Raw genomic sequence first — 16179 nt, forward strand, 5'->3', positions numbered from 1 at the left:
AGGCCAATATGTATGATAACTTATGAAGCGTTTTAGAATAACGCTGACGGCTCAGCGCTGAGGTATCGAGCGCGTACGCGCCACGCGTCAGCGCCGCTGACCAGGCCACGCTGACGCGCTACCGAGCTCAGGGAGCGTTACTGTGTTACGTAAAACGTACGCGCTGACCGGGACAGTCAACGCAACAATGAATCGCGATATTGATACTGGTTTTTTGATTGAAGTTGTGGTTGGGCATGACTGTACCTCACGACGTTCAGCGTGACTCCGAGAAGAGTTTCTAGTTGCTACGCGCTGAGCGCTACGCGTGTAGGCTTCAGCGCTGACGGTCAGCGTGACTCTAAAACCAGCTTTACACAAGAAGAATAACAAAATACAAAAAAAAATGTTGTAAATTTCCAAAATAGATCCACTTTTTATCATTTCCCAATAGAATGTAATTTTAAGGTAAATTTTCCAACACAAATAAGAACCTTTAACCTCCTAATAATACAGTACAGTGCATCCCATTTTGGGTGAGACAGCCAGGTTTCTCGCTTGTTATTTAAGATAGAGCCTTGCGGTTTTCACGTTCCTGTCCTACTTTTTCGTGAAACTGAAGTTGGTCTAATCAGATTGTGCATAACTGTTTCCGTTCAAAAGATACAGGGTGATTTTGGAAATTGATACTTTTCGGACCCCTTCTTTATCGCCGAAGTTATTAGAAATAATGCTGAGGTAAAAACTACGTCTGAATCAGAATTCTGCGTAGAATCCAGTGGCGTACTCAATATTTTTTTTCGGGGTATGGTTTTGAAGATTCAACACAAACTTATGTTTTTTTTAATGGAACACCATGTGTATCATTACTTCGTTGAATTCGTTATTTTTTTCCCTTCAAAATGATATATGACACTACGTAGGTAGGATGTTCATAAATGTTAAAAAAACACTAAAACATCAAATAATGATGATTTTTTGTTAATGGGCAATGGATTTCCTATAGAAAAGAAGAATCAATAATAATAACAATAATTTATAGCGATGACAGCTAGATCAGATTGGTTTTTTCCCTCCAATGCCTACTTGATAAAACAATGCTCCCAAATGCATAGTAGCCATAATAACAACAAGGATGTTGGTGTCATCAATGACCTACTACTTTTAAAAATCGAAAGTAATAATCCTCTTATTGAAACATAGAAAATTCATGGTCCATTTACAAAAAAACATCATTTTTTGACGTTTTAGTGTTTTTTTAACATTTCTGAACATCATACCTACATAGTTTCATATATCATTTTGAAGGGAAAAAAATAACGAATTCAACGAAGTAATGATATATAGGGTGTTCCATTAAAAAAAATATAGGTTTGTGTTGAATCTTCAAAACCATACCCCGAAAAAAAATATTGAGTACGCCACTGGATTCTACGCGGAATTCTGATTCAGACGTAGTTTTCAGCTCAGTATTATTTCCAATAATTTCGTAGATAAAGGAGGGGTCCGAAAAGTATCAATTTCCAAAATCACCCTGTATCTTTTGAACGGAAACAGTTATGCAGAATCTGATTAGACCAACTTGAGTTTCACGAAAAAGTAGGGCAGGAACGTGAAAACCGCAAGGCTCTATCTTAAAAAACAAGCGAGAAACCTGGCTGTCTCACCCAAAATGGGATGCACTGTACATTCCCTCATCGACGAATATCGAAATTCATGACCATTCCACTTCTCAATGATATGAACGTCACAGATATAAATGGGATCATATTCGACTCATTTATAAAACTCGTAACTAATCTTAAGGACAGGGGGGTGCATTAGCGATATTAAGGGTTTGATGAATCGGCGTACCATTACCAGATATGTCACCTGAGAGCGAACAATATCGAGAGCGTTATGATATGATAATGAGAAGTAATTTCAAGTGGAGCACTCATTCCAGAAATGGTTTCCAATTCTAATGGCTCCGGGGCAATGCTGGGGTAAAACCAGTCCGGGTGCCTGACATCCTCAGCATTTGGACCACCTGAAAATTGAAAACTTTTGTTATTATGGAATATAATGCTTAAATTTTATTATAGGTCATTCTTGGTTATTGGGTATGTGCATTAACATTAAATATTTTCAGATAATAATCGGTAGGGTAAATGCACTGGTTCTCGACCAGTTAACAGAAACATCGATTTCAAGCACGATTTTTTCACAGATAAACTTATCAAATTTTAATGGTGTTGGTGTTCATCGATTCTTTGGCGACTTTTAAATGATTTGTCATATAATTTTAAGCGTTCTTTCCGCATTTAACCTTTGAAATGTGAAAACATATAGAAAATCTCATTAACCTTTGGTTTTCGACCACGCCGCAGAGTTCTCGACCATTTTTGTGTTAGTTTTCGACCTCTAATGATAGAGGCCGCTCCACTTAAAAATTTTATAAGAAACTTTAGAGCGAGATGAGTGATTAGTACTTATTTTCGTACCGTTCCATCGACATCAGTACCTATCACTCAGATGGGGTAATCAAGTAAGTAACACTCGGAACGTAAAAAAAATTATTTTCCAAAGTTTCCACTTTCTATAAATATTTAAAAATAGCAACTCATACGACATTATTTGGTTATTTTGCTCTTAATATCTATTTAGAAACTAATGAGTAAATAAAATATAAAACACCGACCACCAGTGGTCGAGAATTAAGTACAATCAAATTTGTTCTCGACCGCGAATAAATAAAGGGTAGAAATAAGTGTTTCAACGATAATTCGGTGGTCGCAAACTAATATTCAGAAAGTAGATATATAAATGAATCAGGGCATCGAAAAAAAAAGAAAATGATTCAACAGAAATATATCTGTTGAAATAAACAATTATTGAAGTAACATATTGGTTCTCGACCACTTTGGTCGAGAAATAAAAGATACAAATTTTCCAATACCAGTTCGGGACCGCCGAATATTGAACAAAAAAATATACATTTATTTGCTTCTTGATTGAAATACACTCAAAAATATATCTTATAGTTGATATGGAACAAAATATACACACATAATTCATTCAAAATTAGAAATAATTACTATTTTCTGGTCATATATCACAAAGCACTTTTCTAAGAGAGGACGAGAAAGAACCCTTTTCTATGATAGACGATTATAAACTAATTTTTAGCTCGAAAACTTTGACCTATACCACTGCTATGCAAACTATCTTGGAAAGGTAGAATGGTCGAGAACACGTATCGCGAAAATATTTTGCACTACATGATATATTTTTATTATAATTTTATCTCAAATCACGGAATGGTCGAGAACCTGTGCCGGTCGGCTAACCAGTGCATTTACCCTACCTAACATTAATTGACTGGAATGGAAGGAAATAATTATAGGACCGTATTAGTTGACTTTCCATTACGAGCTTGTCAAATCTAAATTGAAGATTTGAACTTGTCTACCGACAAGACCATCGCTAGGGGAGAGGCAGGGTAGGCGGTCGCCTAGGGTGGTAAAACTCAAAGGCAGCTTTTCAAGCTTGATAAACACAAAACACATGTGTAGAATTTCAAACTACTGAATAAGGTTCAATTCGGTCAGCAACAACAAAAAGTAATACCGACAAATGTGATTATCATCAAAAACTATCAAAGGTGACCCATTATGCATTATACTCATAAATATCCAGATGTCAAGTAATCCCCTCATAGTGCTGTATACGAGTTATTGACGCTAAAAGAAACACATACACTTTTTAGGCTTGTCGATGTTCGCTTTGCTTAACGTTGCCGAATTTTAGTGCCACTTGGGAACAGGGGCGGGGCCATGGGGGCCATGGACCCCCCTCGCGGACCTTATAAATATGAAAGTGCATCCTGAATTACCGAAAAATACGCACTCATTTAGTTTTTAATATTTTTTTCCAACAGATAGCTTTAATTATCTGCATTTCGCGTTCAAAAAGTCCGATCGGGTTCCATTAAATGGCGTTAGAAAGATGAGATTTCGTACTACATAATCTTTTGCGACAGTTTTGTTATTAGTTTACTCAGTTCAGTTCGAGCGCGCGTTAAAGATGGGCATTATAACAAAAATAAGTTATATTTGAGTTTTTCTTCGATAAAGGCGACAATGCGAGCCAAGCGGCTGAAAATTTAAAAAGTGTTCATGGTCTTCATACTGTAATAGTCAATTACGCGCAATTTTGGTTCCGTCGATTCCGTTCCGGTAATTTCTATGTCAAAGATGCATCACGCGCAGGGGACCAATTGTCGAAAATATAGACAAAATCATGGACATTTTCGGGTCCTGTTTTCATTGCTCAAGATTTGAAGCTTGCACAAAAAACCGTTTGGAACCATTTGCATAAGGCTGGTCTCAAGAAGAAGCAAGATGTATGGGTACCACACGAGTTGCCGCAAAAAACCTCTTGGTCCGAATTTTCATCTGCGAATCGCTGCTGAATCGCAACAAAATAACCCCATTTTGAAAACGGTTGGTGGCTGGTGATGAAAAGTGGATGACTTACGACAACGTCAAGCGAAAACGGCCCTAGTAAAAAAGCGGTGAGCCGTCGGAAAGTGTCAGGAAGGTTTTGCTGTGTATTTGGTGGGATTGGCAGGGAATTATCTACATAAGCAGCTCCCCTAAGGCACAAATATTGACTCGGAACTATATTGTCAACATTTGGACCTTCTGAAGGAAGCAATCGCCCAGAAGCAACTAATAGGAGAGGAATTGTGTTCCATGGGGGACAACGTAAGGCCACACACATCCATAGTGACTCGCCAGAGGTTCTTATGCATCCACCTTATAGTCCGGACCTGGCCCCAAGTGATAACCATCTCTTGCTGACCATGGCAAACAATTTGCCATGCCTGGTGGAAAATTTGTTTCAACAGGGGCTTGTGAAATTCAACTGTCTCAATTTTTTGCCAATAGCGACTAGGGCTTCTATGATGAGTCATACACAAACATTCAAAATAGCAACAAGTTATAGAACAAAACGGCGCATATTCGACCTAAATCGGATCATTCTAACAGTGGTAATTGAAGTCTTGATTTTTATGCAAAAATAATGATTTTTGTCTATACCTCATACTTTCTTGTGCCTGTGTTTTCTCATGGAATAAATCTACATATATTCATGAAATTGTTTGAACTTGTTTTTGTACTACAAAAATTTTGGAAACTGAATATGATATGATTCACTAAAATACATCTTTCTACAAAAAAACACTTGTCTCGATAGGCTCCAACAAAAAATTCCTCTATTTTGCCGTGACTTTCTATGGCCCCCCCCCCTCAGACATCGCCTGGATCCGCCCCTGCTTGGGAAACGATTACATTCCACCATTTTCAACTTATCCCCAAGGAATAGAAAAAGTTTTATCATTTCAAATCACGTTATTTGATTATATTAGAATATTTTTCATTTTTATATCAAATAAACTAGTGTTGGGCGTAGGCGCATTCGATTCCGAAATAATGGTTCATCCGCATAATCCGATTGTTTCACTAGATAATCTTGAAGAAAAAAACAAGATGTTCAAGGTTTTTATAAAGTCAAAACCGAAGTCAAAACTGAAAAGAAGTACCGAAAATCACAAGGTTCGCTCTAGAGGGGCAGCAAATAATGGAGGCGACATTATCTACTTTTTCTGAGAAATATGGATTCCTGGAAGAATGAACTAAATATTTTTTTTCGGCAACCGTCCGGGAAGTGCTCACTAGCAACCGAGATAACGGCTGACAGTTCATCATATGAAATTAGTTGTCAAAATTTCGCATGTGTTTTGACCGCAATCGCAATAAAATATGAAAAGCAGCAGCGATAGTGTTATTCTACACGGTTGCCGAAAAAATATTGTACGCAACACGCCCGAAAATGGTTTTTTTGGACTCGCAGACTTCCAGGACGAGCGTAAGCGAGTCTATTTGTCTATTCGTCCAAAAAAACCCTATTTTCCGGACTTGTTACGTAATAGTAATTTACGTAACAAGTCCGGAAAATAGGGTTTTTTTGGACGAATAGACAAAATTCCAGGACGAGCGTAAGCGAGTCCTGGAAGTCTGTGAGTCCAAAAAAACCATTTTCGGGCGTGTTGCGTACAATATAAATATAAAAAAAATATAAAAATATAATAAAAAACATGCAAATTTTTGACAACTAATTTCATATGAACTGTCAGCCGTTATCTCGGTTGCTATGGATTCTATGATTCTTTTCCGGCCTAGTCCGGGAAGTACTTACTTTCCGGACTAGGCCGGGAAATGCTACTTTCTCAGAGAGAAAGCGTCCGGGAAGTGAGCACTTCCCGGACGGTTGCCGAAAAATTACTATTTTTTCAATTTGAACGAATTCCACAAATGCTTCTTTCATCGAATTCACTAATCTTAAACCTCTTTGCATAGAGAATATCATCTATTTGAATTAAAAATAATAGTTCATCCGCATTCGGTTGTTTTATGCTCAGTGCGACTCATGCGCACCATATATTCGGAAAAGCTGAAATTCTATAGAATCAATTCGTCTTATTGCGAATATCAATTTCCAATTGAAATCGTAGAATAGGAGAACTATTGAAGTTCCGGTGTTAATTTGACGCTAGCGTATGATCAAAGATATGCAGGTGGAAGTACCCTCAATTCAACCCCCTAAGAAAATACTCCTGTGAAATTGAATCTACCAGACTCCAGTCTTGTTAATATTGCAGATATCTCACAAAAAAGGCTTAAAACTAGTCGGGTAAAACCTCTTCGACTCGGAGCCATTCACATTGGAAGAATGTATTCCTAATTTATGAATGAGAGATGTTCTTTTCTCTTTACACTATTCCGTTTCATTGTAGATGTGTGAAGATGATAGGGAATAAAGATAGAAGAACCAAATTAGTAGATCGATCAGGTCAATTTTGGCTACTTTTTTCCTATTTTAAACCAAAAGGTCTCCAAAATTAGATCATGCATAATATTCATTATTTAAGGAAAAAATATTTATTCTTATTCTCAGTTCACCTCAAGTATCTTAAGGATGCGAAAAATAATTTATCTTGAAATTTCTTGTTCTGGAGAGTACAAATTGGATCATAAAATGATGTAAAAATAATTACAAACAAAAACACGTGCTTTTGATTATACGTCTTCTGACTGAGTTGAAACCAGTCATGAGTGAATACAATGTTGACAGTTTTATCTAATAATATTTGTGTTGTGCTCTCAAAATATTATCCAGAAGCTGAAACTCGTCTATAAAATATAGTCAGCGCTTCATGTTTACTTCGAGAGAGCAAATTAATCGAAAAAAACTAAATGAACAATCATCATATTTATATCTCTCTGCAAAACTCAATTTTTAGTTCGGACAGCCATTTTAAATCGATTGATGACCTAAAATAGAATCATATGCGCTTACAAATAGATTTTGGATTATCCGTACATAAAATGTTTTGATGATTCAATTTTTTTTGCGTTTGAGCGGGAAGGCCCACGTTTGTTTGAAAACAACATATTTCGCGTTTCATTCCAGTTTATATATGGGGGAGAGTGAACACTTAATCTTTTCTGAATCTCACCCTGTGTATCGAAGTGAGAGCTTACTTCTGAGAAGGTCCTAATGTGTTTAGGAAAATATGCAAGATCACGCCAAACAGATTTATATACTTGGGAGCATAGTGTGGGGGAGTTTGTATTTGAATTATCGAAATCCCCGGAGCTCGAATGAAAACAACCCTTATAATGCGAAGAGAAAATTCAATGAATTATAATTCTTCTGATTCTAGGATTCGTCCCAAAATTTTTCCTTCTGCTAGGAAATAATGCAAATGCAGGAATATATAAAACTGACGAAATTTTCATGCAGTACCGATACAATGGAAATACATGATCTAATCTTTAATAGTTACAAAATGTTATGTAATTATTATAAAAAATTTCCTAAATTAATTGACTTTTTTGTAGAGTGCATTTTTGTACTTGACAAATTGCAAACATCGATTTAATAGGAAATCGCATAAGCATATTAATAACCGAGCAACATTAGCAAAATGTTGATTACTATTAATATGAAAGTATTACGTAATTCTGTTCATGACATGTTTCTGTGCCGGTTATTCGAGTAACTGAATTCGTTCATCCGAAATTTCATGAAAAAAATTGCTTGAATACGAATTTTAACAAGCGCCCTAAAGCTCCAGCTTTTCTCTTCTGTTTTATTCAATTCAGGTTGTTCCGTCGTAACAGAGAGAGGAATTTTTAAAAGCCAGGGACATTTTTCTCGATATTAATACAGGAATTTCACAGGAAGCGGAATCCATTTTATGGTTTTCGTCATTAATTCTAAACCACAGACATGCTTTAACTACAGTGGGCCATTTAAAATCCCCGGTGATGGTGTATAATATATTATAATCTCGGGCACGTGAGGTTGTGGAGTTTGGTCGACCGCAACAACGCCATCAAATAAAGTATCGGGATTTACCGTTCATTACTCTCCTATTTATTCGCTATCATTGCAGCATGAGGAAGAAATATGTATGTATACATCTTGGTTACGATATTTTGATGGCTTTATCGGAAAATATTTTTTTTCTACATTCATGCAAAAAGCAAAACTTTATTGAACTATATTTAGTGGAAAAAAAAATTCTTTATTGCACTCATCTGTCATTCTACTTCAAACAAACTCAGTGTTGCATAACAAATATTTCAGCCTGAAGGAAATAACGATGTACAGTTACCAAGTACTAGTACGTTTATAGCAGTAACAAATCAAGAAGTGGATTTACTTCACTACGAAATATTCATATTGAAAATTGCACCATTGTTCACTCACTTTCAACATTGAGGGTAAAAATAAAGTTTGAGTAGAATTGTTCGTAACGTATTAGTTCCTGTTTCAATGCAAATCGATATTACCTATAATAATAAAGTATTCAAGTTGCGCTTTTCATTTTCCTACACCTAGTGCCGCACCTCAATAAATCATTTTTTGCTTTTTGCATGAACGTAGAAAAAATGTTGTATGCAACTCGTGCAAAAATTGTTTATTGCACTCGACGTGTGGTCAATTTCACGTCGAGTGCAATAAACATTCAATTTTTGCACTTGTTGCATAAATAACTATTTTCGCATCTCAGAATGTTATGGATTTAGGTTAATGAGAATTGAAGGGTTGGAAATATAATCGAAAAAAAAGTATTAATTTATTTTAGATTTGACTATACAGGGTCATGGCTCATTAGGTTGTTATGGAAAACTAAACATAATTTTGTTCTGAAAATTCGCATATTGGTTTTGAAATAATTATCTTTCTCTCTAAAATATTTTCAGATCCCTACAACTTCCGGTTATAACGGAAACCGATTACATTTCTCTTATTTCAAATGACACATCCAGTATTTTGTTGCAACTTATTTGATGACAATATCAGCAATATCTCATAATTTTGCTACAAACTCAACTCACTCTAATGTTGCAGTACATTCCTCTCTCTCTCTCTCTAAGCGCTTTCAATAAATCATTGAGCCAATATAATTTATTTGTTAATACACTGTGTCCTTAAAGTATGGAACAAATTCATTTTTAGCTAAATAAACCATTTTAAGAAATAATCCTGAAACACGTCGGTTTTTAATTTTAAATTAACGGATTTTAAAATGATGATCTAATATACAGAATGAATTATTTTCGAGTAATGACGTCACCGTATTTTTTTTTGAATGGAACACTCCCATTGTATCTAAATTTACCGATTACTCTAGCTGAGCTGATTACAAAAATGTATCACATTTTGATTCCAATTGGTACAGGGTTTTGTGTGTGCTCATAAAGTAACACGTAACATTCTTTATTAGTTGAATTAACAATATTATCAAAAATACTTATTGTCTATCGGCAATTGGTTTGAATGTAACACCCTGTAGTTTGTTACATTTTTAGATTAATAAAAATGAGCTGTTCCAAACATTTTTGGTATTCGTGGTCTAGCTGACAGAATATGAAAGAAATTATTTCTTATCAATTTAGAAAAAAACATAGTCGTCTAGTTTTTAGTGAAATGTCATTATTCGTTTATTGTCGCTAGACAATAAGTATTTTTAATAATATTGTTAATTTAACTAATGAAGAATGGTACGCCTTACTTTATGAGCACACACAAAACTATTGTATTTTTGTCCACCCTATACCAATTGGAATCAACATGTGATACATTTTTGGAATCAGCTCAGCTAGAGTAATCGGAAAATTGAGACGAAATGGGGGTGTTCCATTTAAAAAAATGACGGTGACGTCATTACTCGAAAGTTATTCACCCTGTATATCAGATAATCACTTTAAAATACGGTAAATTAAATTCAAAAGTCGACTTTTTTCAGGATTATTACTCAAAATGGTCTGTTTAGCTAAAAATGAATTTGTTCCATACTTTACGGACACAGTCTGTAAGGTATTCTGTGAGAGTTTTGATGGAACCCAATGATATTCTCTCAAGGTACCCTCTTCTCCATTTTTTATAATACATATTCATTGGCAATCAAATGTCGAACTACCGGTAATGAAATATATCCAGCATATCCAGGGCAATGAAAATTCGAACATTGTAGCTTTCAATTTAATTCACCTTTCGTTCTGAACTGTGTGTCAAGTATTTATAACTGAGTTTCGCAATAAGAGAAGTTGCTTATTTGTTTTGAGAGTATATTTTCCTAATCAAATAAGTTCTTTTTCATTTCAATATTTCCTTTACAAGTTCTGTATTCAACAGAACGTCAGAAAATGATGAATTATTTCAAGTTTTTGCATGTCGAAAATACAAATAGAAGAAATAACTATTATTCGAATGATAAATAGAAATACGTTTGCAGCTTTTGACTTGCCCGCTCAACTTGTAAAATTGCTGAAATAATTCGCTGTCAAATATGATAACTACTGAAGTCCAGACAGAGATAAGGCAATTCTATTATCATTATAGCCTTGGAGAAGATAGGTGATGCAGCTGTTACCTCTACAAGCGTATGTTTCCTCAGTTGACATAAATTTTTGGGAATTTGAAAAATTATTCTTATTCTATGGTTAATTTTTTTTTTGAGGGATGGCGTTTCATTGTATAAATGTATCAAAATCTCATAAATTATTTTTTTTTCGGTTGTAGTGAACATTCTGAATGAGTTCCAATTTTTGTTGAGTCACAAATAACTCAGATGATCATTTCAGAATTCATTCAATATCGTTCAAAAGCGAAGGGTTTAACGATCGGCAAATTGTTTTTTACTACTGAATATTTTTTTGAATGTGATATACAACATCATTTCACGATCATTTACTTTCATCTCCCGTGAACTCCAACAGTAAATTTCATCAAAATTTTCTCAGTCGTTATTGAGGTGCTGTACTTGAAGCTTGCACTAGCTGTGTAATCCAATTTCTTGATCCTCATGTATTCTGATACGGAATGACGCCTAGAATCTTATTAATTCCTTGGTGTTTGTTCCATCCCACTTCTCGGGACCTATTTGCTTTCACACAGCATCTCTACTATCTTTAAACATGAAAACTAAATGGAACTCGGAGAACAAATTGCTTATTACTTTATTCATATGACTAAACTATTTTCTCGACAAAAAACAATTATCTCATATCTCATACATCTTAACTCTAAATATTGTGAATGTGGAAATTAAACATCTAACGGCCAATCGAAAAGTCCCCGATCGACCATAGTAAAACACTTTATTTTAGCAAAATTCGATTTTATTATTCAACATAGTTGCCTTCGAGGGCGAAACAGCGGTTAAAGCGAGCTTCCATCTTTTCGATACCATTTTTGAAGCATGATTTGTCTTTCGCTTCGCAATAGGCCTCAGTTTCGGCGATTACTTCTTCATTGAAGCTGAATTTTTTTCCAGCGAGGCTTCTTTGGAGGTCTGAGAACAGGAAAAAGTCGCTGGAGGCCAGATCTGGCGACACGGCGAATGGTCTTGATGGAACAGCACTTTTTTTTCTTCGAATGGTGTCGTTTTTTAACGATTTCATCCAATACGATCCAATAACGCTGTTGATGGTCTGGCCCTTTTGGAGGTATTCAATGAATATTATACCTAGTACATCCCAGAATACTGATGCAATAACCTTGCGAGCTGAATGTTGTGTTTTTTCTCGTTTTGGATACGGTTCATCGTGTGCAGTCCGCTCAGCTGACTGTCGATTGGACTCCGGAGTAAAATGATGGAACCAAGTTTTATCCATTGTCACATATCGACGCAAAAATTCAGGTTTATTGCACTTGAACAGCTTCAAACACTGCTTAGAATCATTAACACGTTGTTCCTTTTGATCGATTGTGAGCTCGCGCGGCACCCATTCTGCACACAGCTTTCTCATGTAGGTACAAATATTCGTGAAGGATATGATGTACAGGTTCGGATGATATCTTCAAAATGTCTGCCATATTGATCAACTTGACTTTACGGTTAATCAAAATTATTTTTTGAAAATTTTTGGTTTTGTCGTCGGTGACAGCCTCTTTTGTGCGTCTAGTGCGTTCACCTTCTTCAGTGCTCATTTCACCAGGTTTTAACTTAGCATACCAATCAATGATGGTTGAATTTCCAGGTGTAGACCCCGGAAACTCTTCATCAAGCCAATATTTTGCTCCAATTGTATTTTTTTCCTTCAAAAAGCAATATTTTATCAGCACACGATATTTTTTTGTTTCCATCTTTTTTTCAAATAAAAAAAGCAGTTGCACTCACAACTCGATATCTCACGAACTAATGTTCGGACTGCTGTCAATTTTGACACGTATCGTTTGAAGGTTGGTACTAACTAAAAGTCATATGGATTCAATACTACCACCGCCATCTGTGCATCAGACCGGGGACTTTTCAATTGGCCTACTATATAGTGTGGCTAATATACTAGACGTATACTCAAAATTCCCTGGACAGCACACAACACAAATGAAGAAGTGTTAAGAAGAGCCAACAATAGTAGAGAATTGCTTAATGTCGAGCGATTTTCCACATTTTTATTTCAAAGCCTTAATATCGAGGTGTTAAGTTTTCGTTGGACCACACTGTATATTATTCTTCTTGAAAATGTTTCGAGAAATATCGAAAACGAAAAGTGAATGTATTATTTCCAAAATTTAGGAAATATTGTTTTTCAGTCCTGAGATGTAACTTTTTCGGATTTCAAAGGGTTATTACAAATCCTTTTGTCTTATTTCGAAACATAAGAGTTTCATTTATTATCATATTTGAATCATATTCAAATGGTTACGTAATAATTTGACTTTCAAATTTTTCATTGTGAATATCGAACACAAACTCAATTCAACACTACTCATCGCAAACAATTTTGATCCTTTATGGTGATTTCCATTCAAGGGCTATGAAGAGCATTCACACCGTGTAAAATAATTAGTCCAATTGTGATAAATTCAATCTATTCAATTGAGTCACATCATGTTGAAAAACTGTCACAACTACATATCATCATCCGGGGGAATTCGTATCAAACCTGAATGCGTTCGATGATGGTCACAAAAGAGTATCAAATGAAGCATGGGCTGTAATTAGTCGGATCCAATTGAGCGTTCATCAGGAATTCATTGCAAACAAAGAAAATACAGTCCTGGCTTTCATTCAACATATGTGAGGATCATTTGGCAATGCATAGCGGTTGCTTGATTGATTGGTTCATTTATGTGAGACTTACCAATGAAATTCGACATGGAATTCGATGGCCGTTCGCTACTTCTTGTTATTTCTGTGAAAAAAAAATGTCATTGTTGAATATGTGGAAACTTGTTGGATTCAATTATATTTTGTTCGAATTTTTTATTATTCCGATAACCCAATTCACAAAAAAATTTCATAAATGTTGAAATTGTTATCATATTTTAAATTTACTTGCACAGTTTTTTCTTTCATATTCTACTTGATATAATTATAGTTATGAGAACGCTATCAACAATAAATTTTGCAAGCTGGTCGATATTTTCATTTTGAGGGGGGATTCCACTACCAGTTCAAAACAAATTTTTCCCCTTACTACCACCGATTTTTATTGGGTTTTCAAATAATTTCTTCAATCTACTAATTTACAACGTGGAATGATAATATTTTTAATTTGCAAATGAAAAAAAATGTAAGCTCATTGAATAAAAATCAGAATTATTGAAAACAAATCAGAAACTCATTAAAATTTATCACAATGTCATCAAAAACAAATTAAAAGCTCATTGAAACGGATCAGAATGTCATAAAAAACTAATCTGAAACACATTAATAACCAATCAAAAGGTCATTAAAAACATTCGAAAAGCTCATAAAAACGAATCAAATTGTCATTTCAAACAAAAAAGAAACTCATTAAAAACAAATCAAAAGGTCAAGAAATACAAATTGAAAACTAATCACAATGTAATCAAAATGAAATCGAATGCTCATTAAAAACGAATTAGAATGTCATCAAGAACAAATCGAATGCTCATTAAAAACGAATTAGAATGTCATTAAGAACAAATCGAATGCTCATTAAAAATGAGCCTTTTTCCGTTTTCCTCAAAAGAATTGATGATATACAAACCACTGATATATTTTAGGATATTCGTGAAAAAAAAAACAGAATCGAAAACCATTAAAAAAGTATTTCAACTATAATATGATTTGGTGAACAATATAGTCCACCGTCGCCCTCTCCTTATATGCTCCGTAAAGAGGAAGAAGTGAATGTACAACTTTGTACACCGTATAAAGTTCGGTCATCACCCAAGCGCCAGAGTGAAAATGAATGTGTACTTAATGTTTCACTGATACGCGGAAAGCCACGTGGTGTTAATCCCTCTTAATTATTTATAAGCTCAAAATCTCCTGTATGACAAAAATAGTGGTTTTTTCTTTCCTGATTTCTTAAATTGTTCATGGTTATTTTACACGATGTGTGAAATGGATATTTTATCAACACTAGAAATCTTAACCCTGTGTGTTACTTTTGTAACGGATTTTGGAAAATTGACTACTATTGGATTTGTATATTCGTAGAAATATTGGAACAAAGTAATTTCCGCAAATATATTTGTAGAAATTACTCTTTTAAATTCTCTTCTCTTCAACGAATTCAATGATGGCCTTTACTATTATTATTTTTTTTTGCGATATACATTTCGCTATCAAAATTGAATTTTGCAAGAAGCTCAAAATTGTTGTTGTTAGCTTTCCCAGCTAAAATTCGAAAAATATAGACATCGTGAGGAGATTTTACAGGGTGTCCCGGGATCAAGTCATCAAGGAGGACCCGTATCAAGAGGTTTCAATCGCCTGAGCGCCTTCGTTTGGGATATAGAGGGTGATGTTCATCTTATGAGTGAAATTTCACTGTTGAATAACTCTTTAACTAATCGACCGATAGGCGATAGGAAAGGGTTACAAAACCTCAAAATTTGAAATTATTCGGTCGATTAGTTAAAGAGTTATTGAACTGTAAAATTTCACTCATAAGATGAACATCACCCTGTATATCCCCAACGAAGGCACCAAGGCGATTGAAACATCTTTATACGGGTCCTCCATGATGACTTTAATTTATGGTATTCGCTTGTCGCATTCTTCCCGGGACACCCTGTATAGTGATTGTTCAGGAGAACGAGAGCTCGAGAAATTTATCTGGGTTTCTGATGGGTTCGACATATTGATTAACGAAATTACCACATCCAAACACATTCTACGTAAACCTAAAGCTGTTTTTGTTCGCCACTACTCACGAATGTAGTTAATGTTTATTTGCTAGAAATGTTGATTTTCCTGAGTAATCCCTGTTGATGATTGGCAATTTGAATGTAATTTTCGACACATGGTATCCGCAAGACGAATATATTTAGTTTCCTATTTAGAAAACAATATGAATGAATATTTTGATTAGATGATCATTAGTTAGGAGAGCAGTGGGATATTGTCTGGCCCAAAATATTTGTAATTTTTCAATTTTGAGACAAAAATGTTCCTTGACTCCCTGATGATATAAATCAAAATGAATTCTCTACGTCCGCGGAAAACTCGCAATGATAACTGAATGGTGAGAAATGAACCGCTGGAAAATTGCAAAGTTATTCTGATCTATCTGAACCACACAATAACATTCGCAGAATGATTGGATTTGTTCCGAATTTTTTTGGCGGAAAAGAATTACAAAGAATATGACATAAAAA

The 16179-nt window shown here is 34.9% G+C and overlaps 1 protein-coding gene across 3 annotated transcripts in view; it reads right to left on the reverse strand.

Annotated features, from left to right (window-relative positions):
- Window positions 1-1669: 1669 nt before the first annotated feature.
- LOC123674631 (lachesin-like) overlaps window positions 1670-16179 on the reverse strand; it is a 115341-nt gene continuing 100831 nt past the window's right edge. For all 3 annotated transcript variants that reach the window (XM_045609569.1, XM_045609568.1, XM_045609567.1), the window contains exons 10-11: window positions 13689-13739; window positions 1670-2008 (exon numbers count right to left, since the gene is read on the reverse strand). In XM_045609569.1, the coding sequence (XP_045465525.1) occupies window positions 1848-2008; window positions 13689-13739 (212 nt within the window). In that variant the 3' untranslated portion in view covers window positions 1670-1847. The remainder of the gene's footprint in view (window positions 2009-13688; window positions 13740-16179) is intronic.

This window comes from Harmonia axyridis, chromosome 3, assembly GCF_914767665.1.
Source record: "Harmonia axyridis chromosome 3, icHarAxyr1.1, whole genome shotgun sequence".
NCBI lineage: Eukaryota > Metazoa > Arthropoda > Insecta > Coleoptera > Coccinellidae > Harmonia > Harmonia axyridis.